General features: G+C 42.2%; 1 protein-coding gene across 5 annotated transcripts in view; it reads left to right on the forward strand.

Moving 5' to 3' along the window:
• Positions 1-15,502, forward strand: part of LOC609557 (cryptic protein) — a 65,657-nt gene extending 50,155 nt beyond the window's left edge. For 3 of the 5 annotated variants that reach the window (XM_038564792.1, XM_038564791.1, XM_038564793.1), the window contains exons 4-10: positions 5,795-5,884; positions 6,267-6,420; positions 6,747-6,799; positions 6,885-7,034; positions 7,779-7,896; positions 8,144-8,253; positions 15,176-15,502. In XM_038564792.1, coding sequence (XP_038420720.1) covers positions 5,795-5,884; positions 6,267-6,420; positions 6,747-6,799; positions 6,885-7,034; positions 7,779-7,896; positions 8,144-8,253; positions 15,176-15,309 — 809 coding nt within the window. In that variant the 3' untranslated portion in view covers positions 15,310-15,502. The remainder of the gene's footprint in view (positions 1-5,794; positions 5,885-6,266; positions 6,421-6,746; positions 6,800-6,884; positions 7,035-7,778; positions 7,897-8,143; positions 8,254-15,175) is intronic. The other 2 variants (XM_038564794.1, XM_038564795.1) reach the window with 1 other exon arrangement.
• The last annotated feature ends 1,203 nt before the right edge of the window (positions 15,503-16,705 follow it).

Genomic DNA, 16,705 nt, shown 5'->3' on the forward strand with positions numbered 1-16,705 from the left:
GGGAGCCTGGCTGCAGGTGAGAAGGGCCAGTGCATGCTCACTTTGTTCCCTGTGTACTTCCTGTCATCAGATTTCCAGGACCTCTAGTCCCAGAGAAATAGGCTCTATTTCATCTCAACTGGATATCTTCCTGTAGCTGGTGTTACCAGCACTGCACTCCTGATGCAGAAAGTGGAAAGATGTTTGAATGAGATCCCTGGCACTCAAGGGATACTCAAGGTGTCAGAGGATACTTAAGTCACATGAGAGTGAGGTCCCCCAGGTATCTCTCATCAGTGAACTTCCATTTGTCCTGTTAGAAAAGGCCTGGGCTTTCTCACCATGCCATCTTCCCAGGGCAGTGTTTCTCTGCATTGAGGAAGAGACTTGAATGGTGGTTACCCTCATAACCCATAGGGTCCCTTATTGGACTAAGGACTTACTTGTTTGGTTTTCATGATTCCAAGGTGTGTCCATCCCACATAGCCCTGGTCATGCCTGGCTATCAAGATCCCAGAAGATCTGGTTGTGTGATCCCAGGAGACCCTCAGACCTGCTTTGGAGCATGATGGACACTTTGGGCCTTTTTGTATCCCACCAGTCCCCACCCATTGCCCAAATTATGCCTGCATGGCTCTGACCTAGGGGCCAAGACCATGGAGGCTGTCTTCCATTTCTGATGGGCCTATGCATGGGCAAGTCCTGCCCTGTGCAACTTCTGCCCTTAGACTTCCTAGATTCTAGACCTAAGGGCCTTTCTGACAATCATGATTTCAAATTGTCTCCCATCTCTTGTAGCCCTGGTTAGGTGTGGAGTATTAATCAAGATCCCAAGAGATCTGGCATCAGAGGAATTAGCTACTCTGTTTTAGAGCCCTTTTAGATGGGCCCTTTTAGCCCTGTGTGTACCCAGCAGTCCCCACCTGTGGCCCAAATTATGCTTCCATGTCCTGATTCATGGACCAAACCCAGGAGCCTGGCTGCCCCTTCAGATTGCCCAACATATGCACATTGCTATGCATGCACTTCCTACCCTCAGGCACCGTGGACTTCTAAGCTGCTGTTTACAGAGGCTGCCCCAGCTCAGCAGGCATCTTTCTGGAGTGAGGGGTTACTTACTTGCACTGCACTTGTGGTGCAGTGAGGGAAAGTTCATCTACTGCTGTGGAGAGTGGTTTGGCAATTCCTCTAAAAGTTAAAAATAGAATTACCTACCACACATCCCAACAATTTCATTCATAGGTATATTCTTAGAAGAATTAAAAATAAGGACCAAAGTGAGATATTTATATACCAGTGTTCATTACTATAGTATTCACAGTAGCCAAAATCAACCCAAGTGTCCATCAACAGGAGAATGGTTAAGTAAAATGTGGCATATATGCAAACAATATGAAATAACTTTTCAGTTATGAAAAGAAGTGAAGTTCTGATACATGCTACAACATGGATGAACCTGAATATGTTAATTATCCAGAAATAAAGGGTCAAATATTGTGTGATTCTACTCATATGAAATATTTAGAATTTGCAAAATAATAGAGACAAGGTAGATTAGAGGTTATCTGGGGCTAGGTAGGCAATCAGTGGGGAGTTATTGCTTAATGGGTACAGAGTTTCTTCTGGGGTAATGAAAATGCTTTGAAGTAGTAGTGATTCAAAGACAGTATTGTTGCTAAAATTAATACCACTGAATCATACACTTAGGTATGGTAAAATGGCAATTTTTGCTATAGACTGAATTGTGCCCCCTCCATTCATATGTTGGAACTGTAACACCCCATGTGATGGTATTTGGGAGATAGCTTTTGGGAGGTTTAGATCAGAGAATGAGGGCTGGGCCCTCAAGATGGGATTAGTGCCCTAATCAAGGAAGAGACCTTGCTTCCAGACCAAAGAGCTTGCTTCCTGCCCCACTTTTCTGCCATGGGAGGACACGGTGAGATGGCAGCTGCTTGCAAGCCAGGAAGAGAAACATAACCAGGAACCAATTCTGCCAGCACCTTGATATTGGACCTCTCAGCCTCCAGAACTCTGAGAAATAAACGTCTGTTGTTTAAGCCACTCAGTCTGTTGTATTTTGTTATAGCAGCCTGAGCTAAGACATTTCATGTTATACACATTTTACCACAACAAAATCAATTGTATTCCTAAATACAAGCATCAAAGAGAGGAATTAAATAACAAAAAATACCATTTACAATGATATTAAAATATATAAACCACTTAAGATTAATCTTTAAAAATGGCAGTTATCCCATGCTCAGCAATCTTCATATACTGCACATGCACCCTGCAGCCTTCTTCCCATAATACCTGTATATTTTCCAAAGATTGAACTGCCACAAGCTGTAAAGCTCAGTTGCCTCATACATTACATGGGGATAATAAAAGACTTGAATGAAAAAGCTAATAGTCATTATTTCTGAACAATGACAATATGAGTGATTTTAATTTTCTTTCATGTTTTCTTGTAGTTCTTAAATTGACTGACTGAAAGAAATCTATTCGAAGCCACTCCCCCACCCCGACCCCAGCCACACTTAGACAAAACTCACAAGTGTCTGGACTTGGCCCTAACTTTTTTTTCTAGGTCACGGTGCCCTGCATTCTCAGAAAGTAGACCCAAACTACAAAACATATTCTTCTCTAGCCTGACCATAACCCACATCCAGGACAGAGTCCCTTGAAAAACCTGCCACTTCCTGCTCTATCTGGCCAAGAATCAACCCTCTCCCTTCACCCCATGGGTGCAGCTGCAACCCTCTCACATCCTTAAAAATCTCCTAAAAGGCCCAGCCAGACAAAACTCAAGGCTGACATTTCTCCTGATGCCTGGCTCCTCCCCCACCTTGGAGAGTAAATAAACTCTGTCCTGCTTGTAGCTTTACTCTTTGTGCAATTTTTTTGTGCCCATGTCACCCACTTTAACACTAACATCAGAATAGTTTTTTAGAGAGAAATGATATTGGTTGTTTAATATATTTAGAATTTATTCTTTTCTCTTAATTCCCACTTAATCTGTATTCTAGGTCTTCATACTTCCTGCATGAGCATCCAATAGGTTCCACATTGTCTGGCCTTTCTATGTTGTAGTTCCTCCTGCACCCACAGCTCCTCCTCCTGCCCTTCCACCCCTCCTAAAGACTCTGGTGTTCTCTGTTGTCATTCCCATGAGACCTCCCTCACTCTAGCAGTCTGTGCGCTCAACACTGCCCCCCACAAAGCCCATGTCCTGTAGCTGTCCGGTAACTGTCCTGTGTGGGTACTTTCTGCTTTCTAAACCCCTCTGTTACCTGCACAACTAGGGCAGTGATTCTTCACCTAGTTTTTTCCACTGTGCCCAATCAGAAGGCCTCAGGCCCTGTCTGGGGCAGCAGCATTCTGTCATGGCTGCAAGCAGTAGCTTAGCTTTCACAGCCTGGTACAAGTACTCAACTCTTGAAACCTCACTTTTCTCGCCAATAAAATGGAGAAATTAATGTCTATGTCATAAGAATAGATGACAACAAAATAAAACAATCTGCGTAACTCAGTGGGAATAGTATGCTTGGCCTACATTAAACAATAATTTTAAAGCAACTTGAATCAAACAAGAGTTTAGATCAGATGAGCCTGGGTTCAAGCCTCTCCACACAGCTGTTTGTTAGTCACGTACCCCCAAGCCAGTTTCTTAACTTCATAGATCTCAGTTTCCTCACTGAAAATGGGTGTAAGTATGATAATCCATTTATTCGTTTATTCATATGAACAACACCAGATTGTGTGGTAGCTACATTAGGCACTGTGTTGAAAGGTAGGAATGCAGAGACAAGAAAGGAGCACTTCCATCACCGGGGGCACATAGCCACCTAGAAAACAGACAGCAGAATCATAGTCCTGGCTACATATTGAAGTCCCCTGAGAAGATTAAAAAATCCTGATGCTGGGCTCTGCCCAGGAATTCTGAGAGGAGGTCTTGAGGTCTGGCTTTAGCATAGGTTCAGAGCTTCCCCGTCGACCCCAGTAAGTAGTACACATCTACAACTGCTGCTTTAGTCACTCTCAGAGAATTTCTTCACACCTAATTTGCTGCAGGACATTTCTCTCAGAGATTGTTTGATGTACTGAGGACACAGAGGTGGGGTGGTCTCCAATCCTGGGACAGGGTGTCCCAATTCCCACACACTTTATGTCAGCTCAAAGTGAGTCAGAAGTTCCACTGGAGGTCTGCTGGCTGGGTTGGCTCCAATCTCATCAATTTACAACTGATAACAAGAAGGAGTCTTACCCAGAGCTAATGATGTGCTGCCCCTCACTAGGCTTTCAGCTGTTCCCAGGCAGCCTCTTCCAGCTGGGCCTTATTAATCAAGCATCCCGGGCTCCTCTGCCGTGAAATGCAAAACTCATTTTAATAATACCTGTAAGTAAATAAGAGTAAGTGACAGGAAGCTGAGAAATAGCTATCAGCAGCTTTCTACCGGTAGGCCATCAGCCCTTTCCCCCTGGAGCTGACTTTAGGTCCTAAGCAAATATGGGGCATTTCATTCCTAATATGGGCATTTCATTTTTATTTCTAGACAGTAAGTCCCATCTTGCCGGCAAGACATTTCCTTTCCTTTTCCTACAGTTTCCTTATAAAGTGCTTATTTTCAAAATCTTATTTGACATAGAAAATATGATTTCTGAGAGTTGCTTTCAAAAACTCCAGAAAAAAAAATGGGGGTGGGATACAGAATAAATAAGACTGGCAAAGGTTGATGTTTAATCGATGAACCCCAGTTTACTGAATCATTATCCTGGCTTTGGTGTATGTTCAAAAAATGCCCACAATACAAAATTTAATGAAAGAAGCTATGGGGGAAAATTAGATTTTAGATACTACTCTTATAATTTTAATGTTTCAGAAAGGTTTGGATTTGTTATCATATAAACTCATGTTTTAAATCTTCTTATTCAAATATAATCCCTTAGATTATAGTTTTATTTTAGTGTACAAGCTATTTTGCCCAAAAAGTTTCCATTGATTTAAAGTAATAAATTATTCTTACTTTTACATATAACTCAATTATGTAGTTACTAAGTAATAACAATTAAGTTTAAAAGTATATTTGTCATGACTCCAGTTACACATGTTTCCATGAAGGTGTGAGGTGTCTTCTTCCACATAGTTCCCCCAGCCAGGTCTGCTGGTTCTGACGTGGTCCTGGCAGCTCACACAAATAGTCCTTGGGAAGCTCACTAATTTCCTGTTGCTTTATATAATAGCCTTTTTAATAAACCTCACATTTAAAGGTCTAAAAATTAATCAGTATCAAAGACGATTTCATCCTTGGAGGAAGCATGTTATTTTTAGAAAGCCATTTTTATACTAAAATCACAACGATTTACCCCAGAGCTTATTTTTATTTATTTATTTATTTTGCCCCAGAGTTTAAAGTATCCTCTTCAACGATTATAAAAGGGTCCCAGTCCTTATTTTGGCAATCACTCCCTTCTTGGATTTAGAGCTTAACATCAGACCACCAATGGGGCAGTCACCTCTGCATTCAGTGGTCTTCACAAACTAAGCACATTGTAGACTTCTCATAAAATCTGTTCATTACATATTGAAGATGTAACTGCCCCAGAGACTTAGACTAAGCCTCTGTTGCCTCTCGTTTTACATAGGGGATAATAAAACACTTTCCCAGAGGCATGCTGTAGTAAATGGGTAATGTAGATGGTATATTCACCACCGTGCTGGACACAAAGAAAAGGCTTAGTCTGTGGAGGTATCAATACATCCTCAGAAAGCAGGTGTTGAAATGTCTCCCTTTATATTCATGATTCCCAGTCAAGACTTTTGGGACCCATGCCTGCTGGTTATGTTCCACACGATGGCTCCCTCCCTTCTCTATCTGGGCCCTTACCATCAAGCACAAAGGTATGAAATATAAAATTTCCATTTTCCTGTGAACATTTTTTCATGCTGGGATTTTAATTTTGGGTTTTTTTTTTTTTTCCAGTGAGGAAAAGACTTGTTGCCTTAGCCACCAATGTTTGACATCAGGGTTGACCACTCCTGCTGCTTTCAGCACGGTTAACACTACTGAGAGAATCAGGCCTAGTCTCCAGCCCCTCCCCCCCCAGGTCTCATTGAGAGGACAGCCTGGAGGCTCAGCATGGGCCTGCCTGTCACAGCAGGTCACTGCCTAATGGGCTTCCACAGCAGAACCCAGAGATCTCACTGCTATTTCTCACAGCCTAGGGAACAGGTAGGAAATATCTGTATCTTCTTTCCTTATCCATCTTATGTCTTAATACAGTTATTCCAGGACCTGGAGTAAAGATACTTTTAAACACAAAACCCAGTAAGACTGGACTTCCTTGGAAACTGGTCTCAGCTAATGTATTGATTAGAGAAGGAGCTTCTCACACCAGACTTGCCAGTGTGAAAATGACCTGGAGCTACCCTGTCAGGTAAGAACACAGATCATCCAGATCTGAGAGTCAAGAGGGGGCATTTAAAAGCTTCTAGAATAAGCTGCAATGCATGCACAATTGTTCCATCCCATTAAGGGACACAAAGACTTCGTTGGTCTCAAAATCTTTCTAAGTCATGACAACATTGACATGTTAACATTAACATATCTACAAGTTGCAAAATGATGACATAATATTATACATTAAATACTGCATATACTTACATTTATATGATTATATGATTGCTTTACATTTTAAACACGTAATTTTCTACCTATGCTTTTAATATTTTAAACTTCAATAATTTTCTTTAAATATTCTAGGCTTCTGTTTTTTGTCAGTTTGGCATTATGGAACATACACTTGGGAAACAACAGTAAGAAGCATTTTATTTATACTGTCTTTTTATCACATATTTATTTCTTAATCATTAAGTCTCATATTTTCAATGTTTTTAAAAGGTCACAGAGAAGAAATCAACAATGCTACAACCCAGAAGCTCCAGCAGAAAACACTCAACTGGACCCTGAATAATTTGGGGGAGGTGAATGGGAACGGAGATGGCTGGAGGCCCCAGGATACACGTCCCTACTTCCATGCTTTCCAAGATCGTAAGCCGTGATATCGCCCAGAATACCTTTGTGGTCATCTCCATCAGTGGCTTCTCAGTCTAGATCTGAGAAAAACCTGGAGTAAACTAAGGATAAAATGAGAAATCCAACACAGCACATTTTATCATATTCAGATGATGCACTATAAAGTGGAAAATATTTCCTAGTGAGGTGTTCTTTTGCTCTGAAACAGGTTTTACTATTTCATTGGTAAAATGTTGCATTTGCTCATGTCTAGCGAACTGTGATTAGATATATTCAAAACAACTACTCCATCTCAAGATAATAGCAGACTTTTGCTTGGCTTATTGCAGACTCTCAGGCTCCAGACCCCAGTCCCTGGCGCGGGGAGGAGTCCCTCTGGCGGGAAGGAGGGGTTGGGGGTTTTCTATAGCCATCGAACCCGTGGGTGGTCCCCGCCCTGGAGGCCTGTTTTTAATCATTGTCAGGGCAACTCGCAGCTTGACTTTAACATGTGAAGGGAAGGGAAAGAGAAAATCATACTTACAGTCGGGGCAGGGTTTCTCGCCGGGGACCTCGAACTGGTTCCTGACCCTCTGGTACCCCTGGCAGTTTGTTTTTAATCCTTAAATTAAGAAGTAGGGTTTACCTGAGCAAACATACTTGGCAGGGGGTTAAATTTTATTGCCTCTCCGAGGCAATCTCGTGAGGCCCTCCCGGGGATACACTAACGCTGAGGGCCAGACGGTCGGCGGACACTGATGCCCAGGTGTCCCCCCGCAGTAGGTGCCTCCTCGCCGCCGCGCTGCTGCAGGAACGGCGGCACCTGCGTGCTGGGCAGCTTCTGCGTATGCCCCGACCCCTTCACCGGCCGCTACTGCGAGCACGACCAGAGGCACAGGTGGGCGCTTGCACCAGCTGACTGCACGGGCCGGGGGGGGGGGGGGGGGGGGGGGGGGGGGGGGGGGGGGGGGGGGAGGGGGGGGCGCACGGAGCGCACGGAGCGCACGGGGGACAGGAGGGACCGGAGGCGCACGGGCGGGGGAGGGACGGAGCGCACGGGGGACAGGAGGCGCGGGGCGTGGAGCTGAATGGGCGTGGGGAGCGCACGCGCTAGGGCAGCGCTGACGACGCGTCTGTCTCATCAGCGAATGCGGCGCACTAATGCACGGAGCCTGGACATTCCGCGGCTGCCGCCTCTGCAGGTGTGTCTTCGCAGCCCTGCACTGCCTCCCTCGCCAGACACCTGGCAGCTGCGGTAAGGAGACCCACGTCCTGTGCACACAGTCCACGCACGCGGGCTATTGCTCCTTTGTATCTACCAATTTGTAGAGATCTAGCTGTGCCAGGCGACACAGAAATGAGCAAACTTAGAAAAGTCACATTCGTTGTGAATCACATGGCATATTGTCATTATTATTTAAAAATATTCCTAAGTTTACTCTGCCCTAATTGCTTGGTTTAAATCTGATTTCCGAACACTGCCCTTTCAGTAAGCAGAATTTGGGGGAGCACACAAGCTGGTAAGCAGAGCCAAGCCTGCCAGACAGTTTACCCGATGAAATCTCCAGTTGATGTCCCTACACCACACCAACACCATCTCCTTAACTGTGAAATAAGGAGGACACTGGAGCAGGACAGGAACAGGCATGGATGGCCAGGCGCCATTAGAGCCAAACAGACATTGCTCCAGAGAAGGAAGATACCTTGTAACCACAGCCCAGGTCTGCCACGCATATTAAAAGCCAGGAGGGTGTGAGGAATCTACCAGGTAAAACACTCCTTTGTAAGAATTCTGAGCAGTGAGCAAACTCAGTGCAAATGTTTCACTTGTAAAACTCAGTAAGGAATTGCCTGGGTCAGAAAACAGATAAAACACTCTGCTGTTGACCTTGGACAGGCCTAGGGGCACAGGGAAACAAGGCACAGCATTTCAATCCCACTTCCTGCCTCCTCTCACCTCTTCAGCATGCTCCAACCAGACTCCAGTGAGGAGCACACTTAATGAATGCTAAGCTTCCAATCCTCCTCCTGCTCCCTCTTCTGCAGCCTTGGGTAAGATTAGCTATCAAAGGATCCTTAATGAAGGTAAAGCCCATTAACCTCGCTTCCAGCCCCTCCCTCTCATCTAGCTGGGCGTGGTGTGGGCAATGCCAGTAGGGAGAGTGTGATTATAGTACAGTATTGCAAAATGTTGCATCTTTTTGTCTTTCTGCCTACCACATTTCCCAAATCTTTCCCTCTCCTTCCATTTGCTGGGCTTATGCCCCTGATTCACTAGCTGCTCCTTTTGTGCCCCAGAGAAAGGAGGATGCAAATTAGGGAACAGGTATTGGGATTTCAAGTGGGACTTGTGTGGTCCTACAGGTGAAGTCATTTCCTCATGCCATTGGTGCTCCCAGCTGTAATGTGGGGAAAGGGCCATCTGTGATCATGTCCAGTCTCCTATGCAAGTCCAGCTTGGGTTCAGAAGCAGCAGGGCAGAGACTAGATTCCAGACTACCTGCTTATTATTTTTATATCCTTGGAAACATTCAAGTCTGGGAATGCTATCTTCCAAGGACAGTGACAATGGCTCCTAAATGTAGCTTCTGCTCATCACAGTTGAACAAAATAGTCATTTCAGAGTAATTTTTCAGGTGCCAAAAGGACAGTAACACTTTTGTACTGTTTGATCCATTGATCCTTCCTCAGGGCATGACTGCAGTGGCCGTGCTGACAGTGGTTATGATGACATGAGAGATGATGAAGATAATGATGATGGCTCTCAGTATATTTCAGGCACTTTATACACTTTATTCCATTTAATTCTCTTAAGCCCATAAAATAGGTATTATTATACTTTTTATATTTGAGGAAACTGAGGCTTAGAGGAGTTAATTCCTAATAGCTAATAAACAGGGTCTGATATTTTTTCTTTTTTTTTTTAAGATTTTATTTATTTATTCAAGAGAGACACAGAGAGAGGCAGAAACATAGGCAGAGGGAGAAGCAGGCTCCCCATGGGGAATGCAATGTAGGACTCGATCCCAGGACTGTGGGATCATGACCCGAGCCAAAGGCAGATGCTCAACCGCTGAGCCACCCAGGTGTCCCTGATATTTTTTTCTTAAGAGATAATCACAAAAGGCTAATTGTTAATTTAGAAATAATATATTTTGTAACATTAATTATTTAGAAATACTGTAAATAAACATACCATAGCATATTTATATAATTAATATTATTCTATGAATATTAACAATATTAATCTATGAATAAAACTGCTACCGTATTGAGATATAATTTGCAGATAACATTATATTAGTTTCAGGTGTATAACATAGTGATTTGTTACTTGTGTATATTGTGAAATGATCACCACACTAAGTCTAGTTAACATCCATCACCTCACATAGTTGTTATTTTCTTGTGATGAGAACTTTAAGATCTACTCTCTTAACAACTTTCAAATATAATTTTATTAACTATAGTGACTACTATACATTACATCCCCATAAGTAATTTTACAACTGGAAATCTGTACCTTTTGATCTTTGATCCTCACCCACTTTGCCCACCTACCAGCCTAGATTGGCAATCACCAAATTTCTTGTATCTATGAGTTGTTTTTTTTTTAAGATTCCACATAGAAGTAAGAGCATATGGTATTTGTCTTTCTCTGATTTATTTAACATAACACCCTCAAGGTCCATCCATGTTGTCACAAATAGCAAGATTTCCTTCTTTTATATGGCTGAAAAATATTCCATTGTGTGTGTTTGTGTTATCTACATGTCATATATTTTCTTTTATCTACATTTATATCATATTTATATCATCATATTTATACATATTTACATCATATTTTCTCTGTCCATCCATCAGCATACACTTAGATTGCTTCCATATTTTGGCTATTGTAAATATGCAATGAAAACAAAAGTACCTATATATTTTTGAGTTAATATGGTTGTTTCCTTTTGAAAAATCCCCAGAGGTGGAATTGCTGGATCATATGGAGCTCTATTTTTAATTTTTTAAAGAACCTCCATACCGGTTTCCATAATGGCTGTACCAATTTACATTCCCACCCAGCAGTGCAGAGGGTTCATGATGTGAATCTTAACTACTGTGCCATTTCTCTACTCTTCCTATAAGAATAATTATCAATATAAACTAAAGAAGATAATTTTGACAGTGTTATTTAGAATATTGAAAATATAGCCATATTATTTTTTATTAAGATTTTACTTATTTATTCATGAGAGACACAGAGACAGAGAGAGACAGAGACAGAGAGAGACACAGGCAGAGGGAGAAGCAGGCTCCATGCAGGGAACCCGATGCAGGACTTGATCTCGGGACTCCAGGATCCTGCCCTGAGCATGAAGGCAGACGCTCAACTGCTGAGCCACCCAGGTGTCCTAAATATGGCCATATTCTAAATCTAACAGCAAAGTAATAGGTAATTGAATGTTTTAAATCCTTTAATAGGATGTTATGAGGATTTTGAAGAACATATGGAAAATTATGTTTATAATATAATTATAATGATGTAAAACGATACATCTGGATGGAAGAATCACAAATAGATAACAACACATTACAAAATCATGACCCTCTTGGCACCTCCAGGGACCTGAGGGCCAAAAGATCTCCAAGGGCTCTTCTTGCTCTGATGTTCTTTGGGTCCAAGAATGACAGGTTTTCATAATCCCAAATATAATGTCTTTTCAAGGGCCTGTTTTTCCATTCTTACTCAGAAGAACACTGCAAGTTTCCCAGTTTTCTTTTGTAAAATGAGGATAACCTATGCTCTATCCTCACATAGATGTTGAAGGATAAAATAATCTTGTTAGTGTGAGCTATTTTGCCATTTTTCTGCTCCATGACCTAAAATAATGTTTTGTGAATAATAATTCTGAATATTGAATGGATGATTTTTGACCAATTATTTTATTTTATTTTATTTTATTTTATTTTTATTTTATTTTTTGTTATTTTTTTCTTTGACCAATTAATTCCAAATACAGCTCCAAAGAAGAAATTGCTCCATATAAGCAATTATCTGTTATTATATTGCAATTAAAAGAAACCATTTTTAGTATTCTAAAACCAATTTGCTTGAGGCAGGCAACTGTCATTATCTCTACCATTTTCTTCATTTACATTTGTTAATTTTGCATTTAAAGAGACAGTGTAGCATAATGGAAAAATCATGAAGATCCCTCCAAAATACGTGTTCAAATCCCAAAATATACTTTTTATAATATTTATGATCTTTATGAAATGTTGAATAATTTGTGTTTCAGTCTCTGCAACTGCAAAATTAGAGCTGAATATTTACCCCATTGATTTAAGATGAAAAGGCACTGTACCTGTTACATATTATGCACATAATAAATTCTTACTTTATTATTATCACCATCAACAGTATTCAAGTCAATATAATGAGATTTTAAAAATTGTTTTTTGATCTATCATTTATATACTGATGTGTGTTTTTCAGGTTGTGAACAACATTCACTAATTTAGGGGCATTAAGTAAATAAGGGTTTAAAAAAAAAAAAAAACAAGCTTCCATCTAGCAGGGTCTTTGCTTAGTGTTGAGCTGGGCCAAAAACTCATTATATTAAGAGGGTAATTCTTCCCACACATAGCCCCAACGAATTACTTCATTAGCCTCAAGAACCAGTTTGGTGCTCTAAAATTTTAGGTTTAAGTTCTGACACAGTGAAGTAGCAAACTCAAGTACCTTCAGGGGTAAACAGATAATGTGAATGTCAGGTTGGGGTCAGATCAAGCCTCTTCTCATGCTTTGAACTCAGTTTTTAAAAAGTACATTTCTGGCACCAACCAACCCAAACAAGCAAACAAACATTTTAGGGCCAGAACCATCCTGAAGGCCAATGGGAGAGATGGCCCTCCAGGGTCCTGGCCCCGGGTCAGCTCCAAGTGTGCAGTGTTGGAAAGAGAGACCCTTTGTTCTGCCTTCTGGGGACATTCTCCCATTGCCATTTCAATGGGTAAGATTCTCTGGGTGTCATGGCAGGAGAGGAAGCCATCTGGCTCCCAGAGGTATCTGCAAATTGCAAATTTTAGGAGTGCTGGATCTGGACCTCAATTCAAATATGACATTCAGCCTCATTCAGGGTGGTCTCCAGACTTTTTTTTTTAATTTCCCACTCCACTCCAGTAAAAATACTTGAGTATATTTCCCATTCAGTGGTAGTGAGACAGTTGCCATGCTGAGCATGTACAAACTTGAATTTACTTATATCTTCTTTTTCACATATGCACAGGATTAATACACATGATAGAAATCTTTGCTATGTCTAACCAAGTCTAAAAAAGGCCTTTTGATAAGTATATAATAAAAATCCTAGATTATAGTCAGTCATCCACAGATAGCAGAGTTTCCCTCTTGGTATAATGTGAAATAATGGCTATAGAACAGTTGATTCAGTAGATTCTAATAAGTACAGTAAATATTAGTAAAGCTTAGTTTTAAATTTTCCTATAAATATATAGTTCTAGTATTTTCTCTCTAAGCTCAGTGGATGACCTGGGGCCTCGTGAGAGGGACATCACATGGTGCTCACAGCCCCAATTTGGTGAACCCTGCTTGCAGGACTGACTTGGTCTAGCCAAATTCACAAAGCTGACTAAAACAAAGGCCTTTGAATTTCTATACAAGAAATAACTGCCAACAGGGTCTTAATCCTTTCCTGTAGGCAGCCTATTTCCTTCCACTAGGGGAGAGTCAACACAGAAGCTCAGTATGGGCTGATGCCTTTCTCACTTGAATAGCTTCTTATGCTGTGAGCACCTGTTTTATTTAGCATCAGCTTTTCTGGAACATTCTCTGAGCCCAGAAGTTAAATTTCCTGTTTTCTGAGGTTTTGGCACTCTGGAACAACCCTTTCCCAAGGTAAGGTGGTATGTAAAAGTGGTACCCAGGCCTAGAGTAGGCCAGACCTCAGTCTTATCCTGAATCTAGCCTCTTGGATGGTCCCACCATAGCCCACCTGTGAACAGGTATAGAATGGGTACCTGTTGCAGTTGCTTGTCATCATTACTTGTTAACTTCCACTGTTTCATGCTCACCATAGGTTCTCACATTCAGAGGACATCTCCTGAAGGTATTGTAGAGGGCAGGACCAGGCAGTCCAGTCTGGGGTGGGGTCAGGGGGAAGAAGGTGGGAAGTACACCAGGTTGGCCTCTGCCAGGCAGTCCTAGAGAGAAGTTCTCCGTAGTGCCTTTTCTCATCTGCATGCTTACCTGCCAAGCCAACCCCACACATAGGCCCAGATTTGCTTGTGAGAATGCTTTAGTGGAGTTGGCACCCTTGCCCGTGGGGCTTGGCAGCTTCACATAGTCATTATTCAGGAGGGACTTTAGCTGAGAGCCTGGGTTCTGCTACCCCAGGGACTCCCAGCCAACACCTTTGGGGTGGAGTCCCAACCATACAGAAAGCTGGACTCACAGACCCTTAGGACTAGAGTGAGACCCTACTGTTGAGGAACCACACTGTGGCAGCAAAGAAAGTGAGCACCTTGGGGTGCTGCACCAACCCCCAGAATGCTATGAAGCTGTTCATTTTTGTAACTTCCTCTGTAGAAGTAGTAGCCATTGCTTTAGGGATGGGTGCTTTCCTCCTGTTTAATAGGTAGTCCCTAATCAAGGAAATGGTATAAGGACTAATTTGGGGAAAAGTTGGACCTTCTTTGCAACACATAGATGCAAGTTGTTTTATTTTATTGTATTTCAAATCAGATCTATTTGCCCCTGATTGCTAAATGACTTGGTGTGGAATTCTCTGAAAAATCACCTTTGGTCAGCTCACAAGTAAATGAGAGAGCTGAAGGGCTGTTTCTTTCTTAAGCCCTAAAAACAATAAATTCTCTTTCAGTTCTCTAAGTTCCACAAAAATCCCATATAAAAGCTAAAGGAAGGCACAGCTTCCTTGAACAGCCACTCCCACAGTGGAGCTTCCTTCTGCTGCCAGGTGAGCCCACTGTTGGCATGGTGGGGCTGTGCTTTGGAAGGGCTCTGCAGCAGAGCCCCAGCAGCAAAGTCTAATGAGGAGGTTCCAGCAGAATAGGGCCTTTATCAGAGCAGGTGCAGACATCTCTATTTCAGTTTCTTAAAGCCAGTCTGTAACAATGTGTCTTACACACTTGGGATGTTTTTTCAGACCTGGAAGATCTTCTTGCTGCACGCTCTGATGGACTAAGCGCACAACTAAGCTCACAACGCATGCTGAGTGTTCTCTTCCTCCTTCCGTGCTTGCTCTTACAAACTATCCTGAGTGAAGGGGGAGACTGCTAACTAAACCGTAGAGGACTTAATCTGCAGTTCCACACTGGCAGAACCTTGGCGTCACCAGCACAGCTTGAGTAAGCATGGTCCTCTATGGGAAAACCAGGACTTGTGCATCATCTCATTTTCTGTTGTAGGTAATAGATTTCCTACATTTCCTATAAACTGAAGCATGAGATGAATATTTTTATTGTTCAATAAATATCCTCATGAAAGAAATTTTCTTGATTCTCTAAGTCTTATTTCAAGGGTCTGCCACTTAGACGCCTTGTGAGTAAACACTTGTGCTGGGGCCTATTCAACTCTAAATTATCTCTGATTTTGGAGTAAACTGAGCATGTGGCCCCTCCCAAATGACAACTATTCCTTGAGCACCCCTTCATCCTCCACACACATGGATAAACCATGGATAGGGCAATGCTTCACTGTTCGACTCCCCCACTACTCTCTAAGTCCTTGGGAGGCAGACATAGCACCACATGTGGTGTACTCTGGGTCTGGCAAAGAGCTGCAGCCTAAAAAATGCTTCATTGATAAGGAAGACAAGAAAGGGGAGGGAGGGTGAGAAGGTGGGAGCCAAGACTTGAGTCTGACAGCCTGTCAACCCACCTCCTTTTCTGTAGCTTCCTCTACTAACCAGCTCCTTTGTGACATGCTTTCCAGGGCAATTAGCACTTACTGGGATTATCACCAATCTACTTAAAAGGGGAAGATTTTACAGAGCAGAACCCATTCTAAAGGCAAGGCAGAGAGAGAATTTAGCAAAAAGGGTTACATTTGCTCAGGTTCTAGGCTAGCCCTCCTCTCTTGGAGTCCAGTCATCTGACAGCCAGCCAGGCAAGCACAGCTTACCTGCAATAGTCCAGCCACCAAATCTTGTTACTTACTCAAACTTGCACATGCTGTGCCTTTCTTTTTGTCCCCAAATCTGCCTTGCTCTGTTGAGCCTGGGAACAGTTTACATATAGTGATTGCGTAGGGAGATGAACACATGAGAGGAGGGTGATAGGTTTCTTGAAGCCTTGGCTGGGGGAGCTTTGAAACAACCCCAAGGGATGTATTCTTCTGAACAATGAGATGCCATCCAGAATCTGGTATGATGGGATATATCAGTTTAGATCAAGACAGACGTTACCATCTAGTCTCCATTAAGTTTCTATAATCAATGTGTAAACAAGGAATAGAGGGTGGAAAAGGTAGTTAATGATTAATCATACATGGGGCTGAGAGGAGATTAAAACATAAGTAAGGAACATAACAGAAAACGACATAAAGCTAAGTTAATAAGGTAATTCATACAATTATGGTACTGCTTATGCTTTCAAAACAGGTCCAGCAAGCATCCAGCCTCAATCTGAACCCCAATCTGAAATTTGTGAAAAAATAAAGGGACTGAAGGGCCCAT

The sequence above is a fragment of the Canis lupus genome, chromosome 19, assembly GCF_011100685.1.
Source record: "Canis lupus familiaris isolate Mischka breed German Shepherd chromosome 19, alternate assembly UU_Cfam_GSD_1.0, whole genome shotgun sequence".
Lineage (NCBI taxonomy): Eukaryota > Metazoa > Chordata > Mammalia > Carnivora > Canidae > Canis > Canis lupus.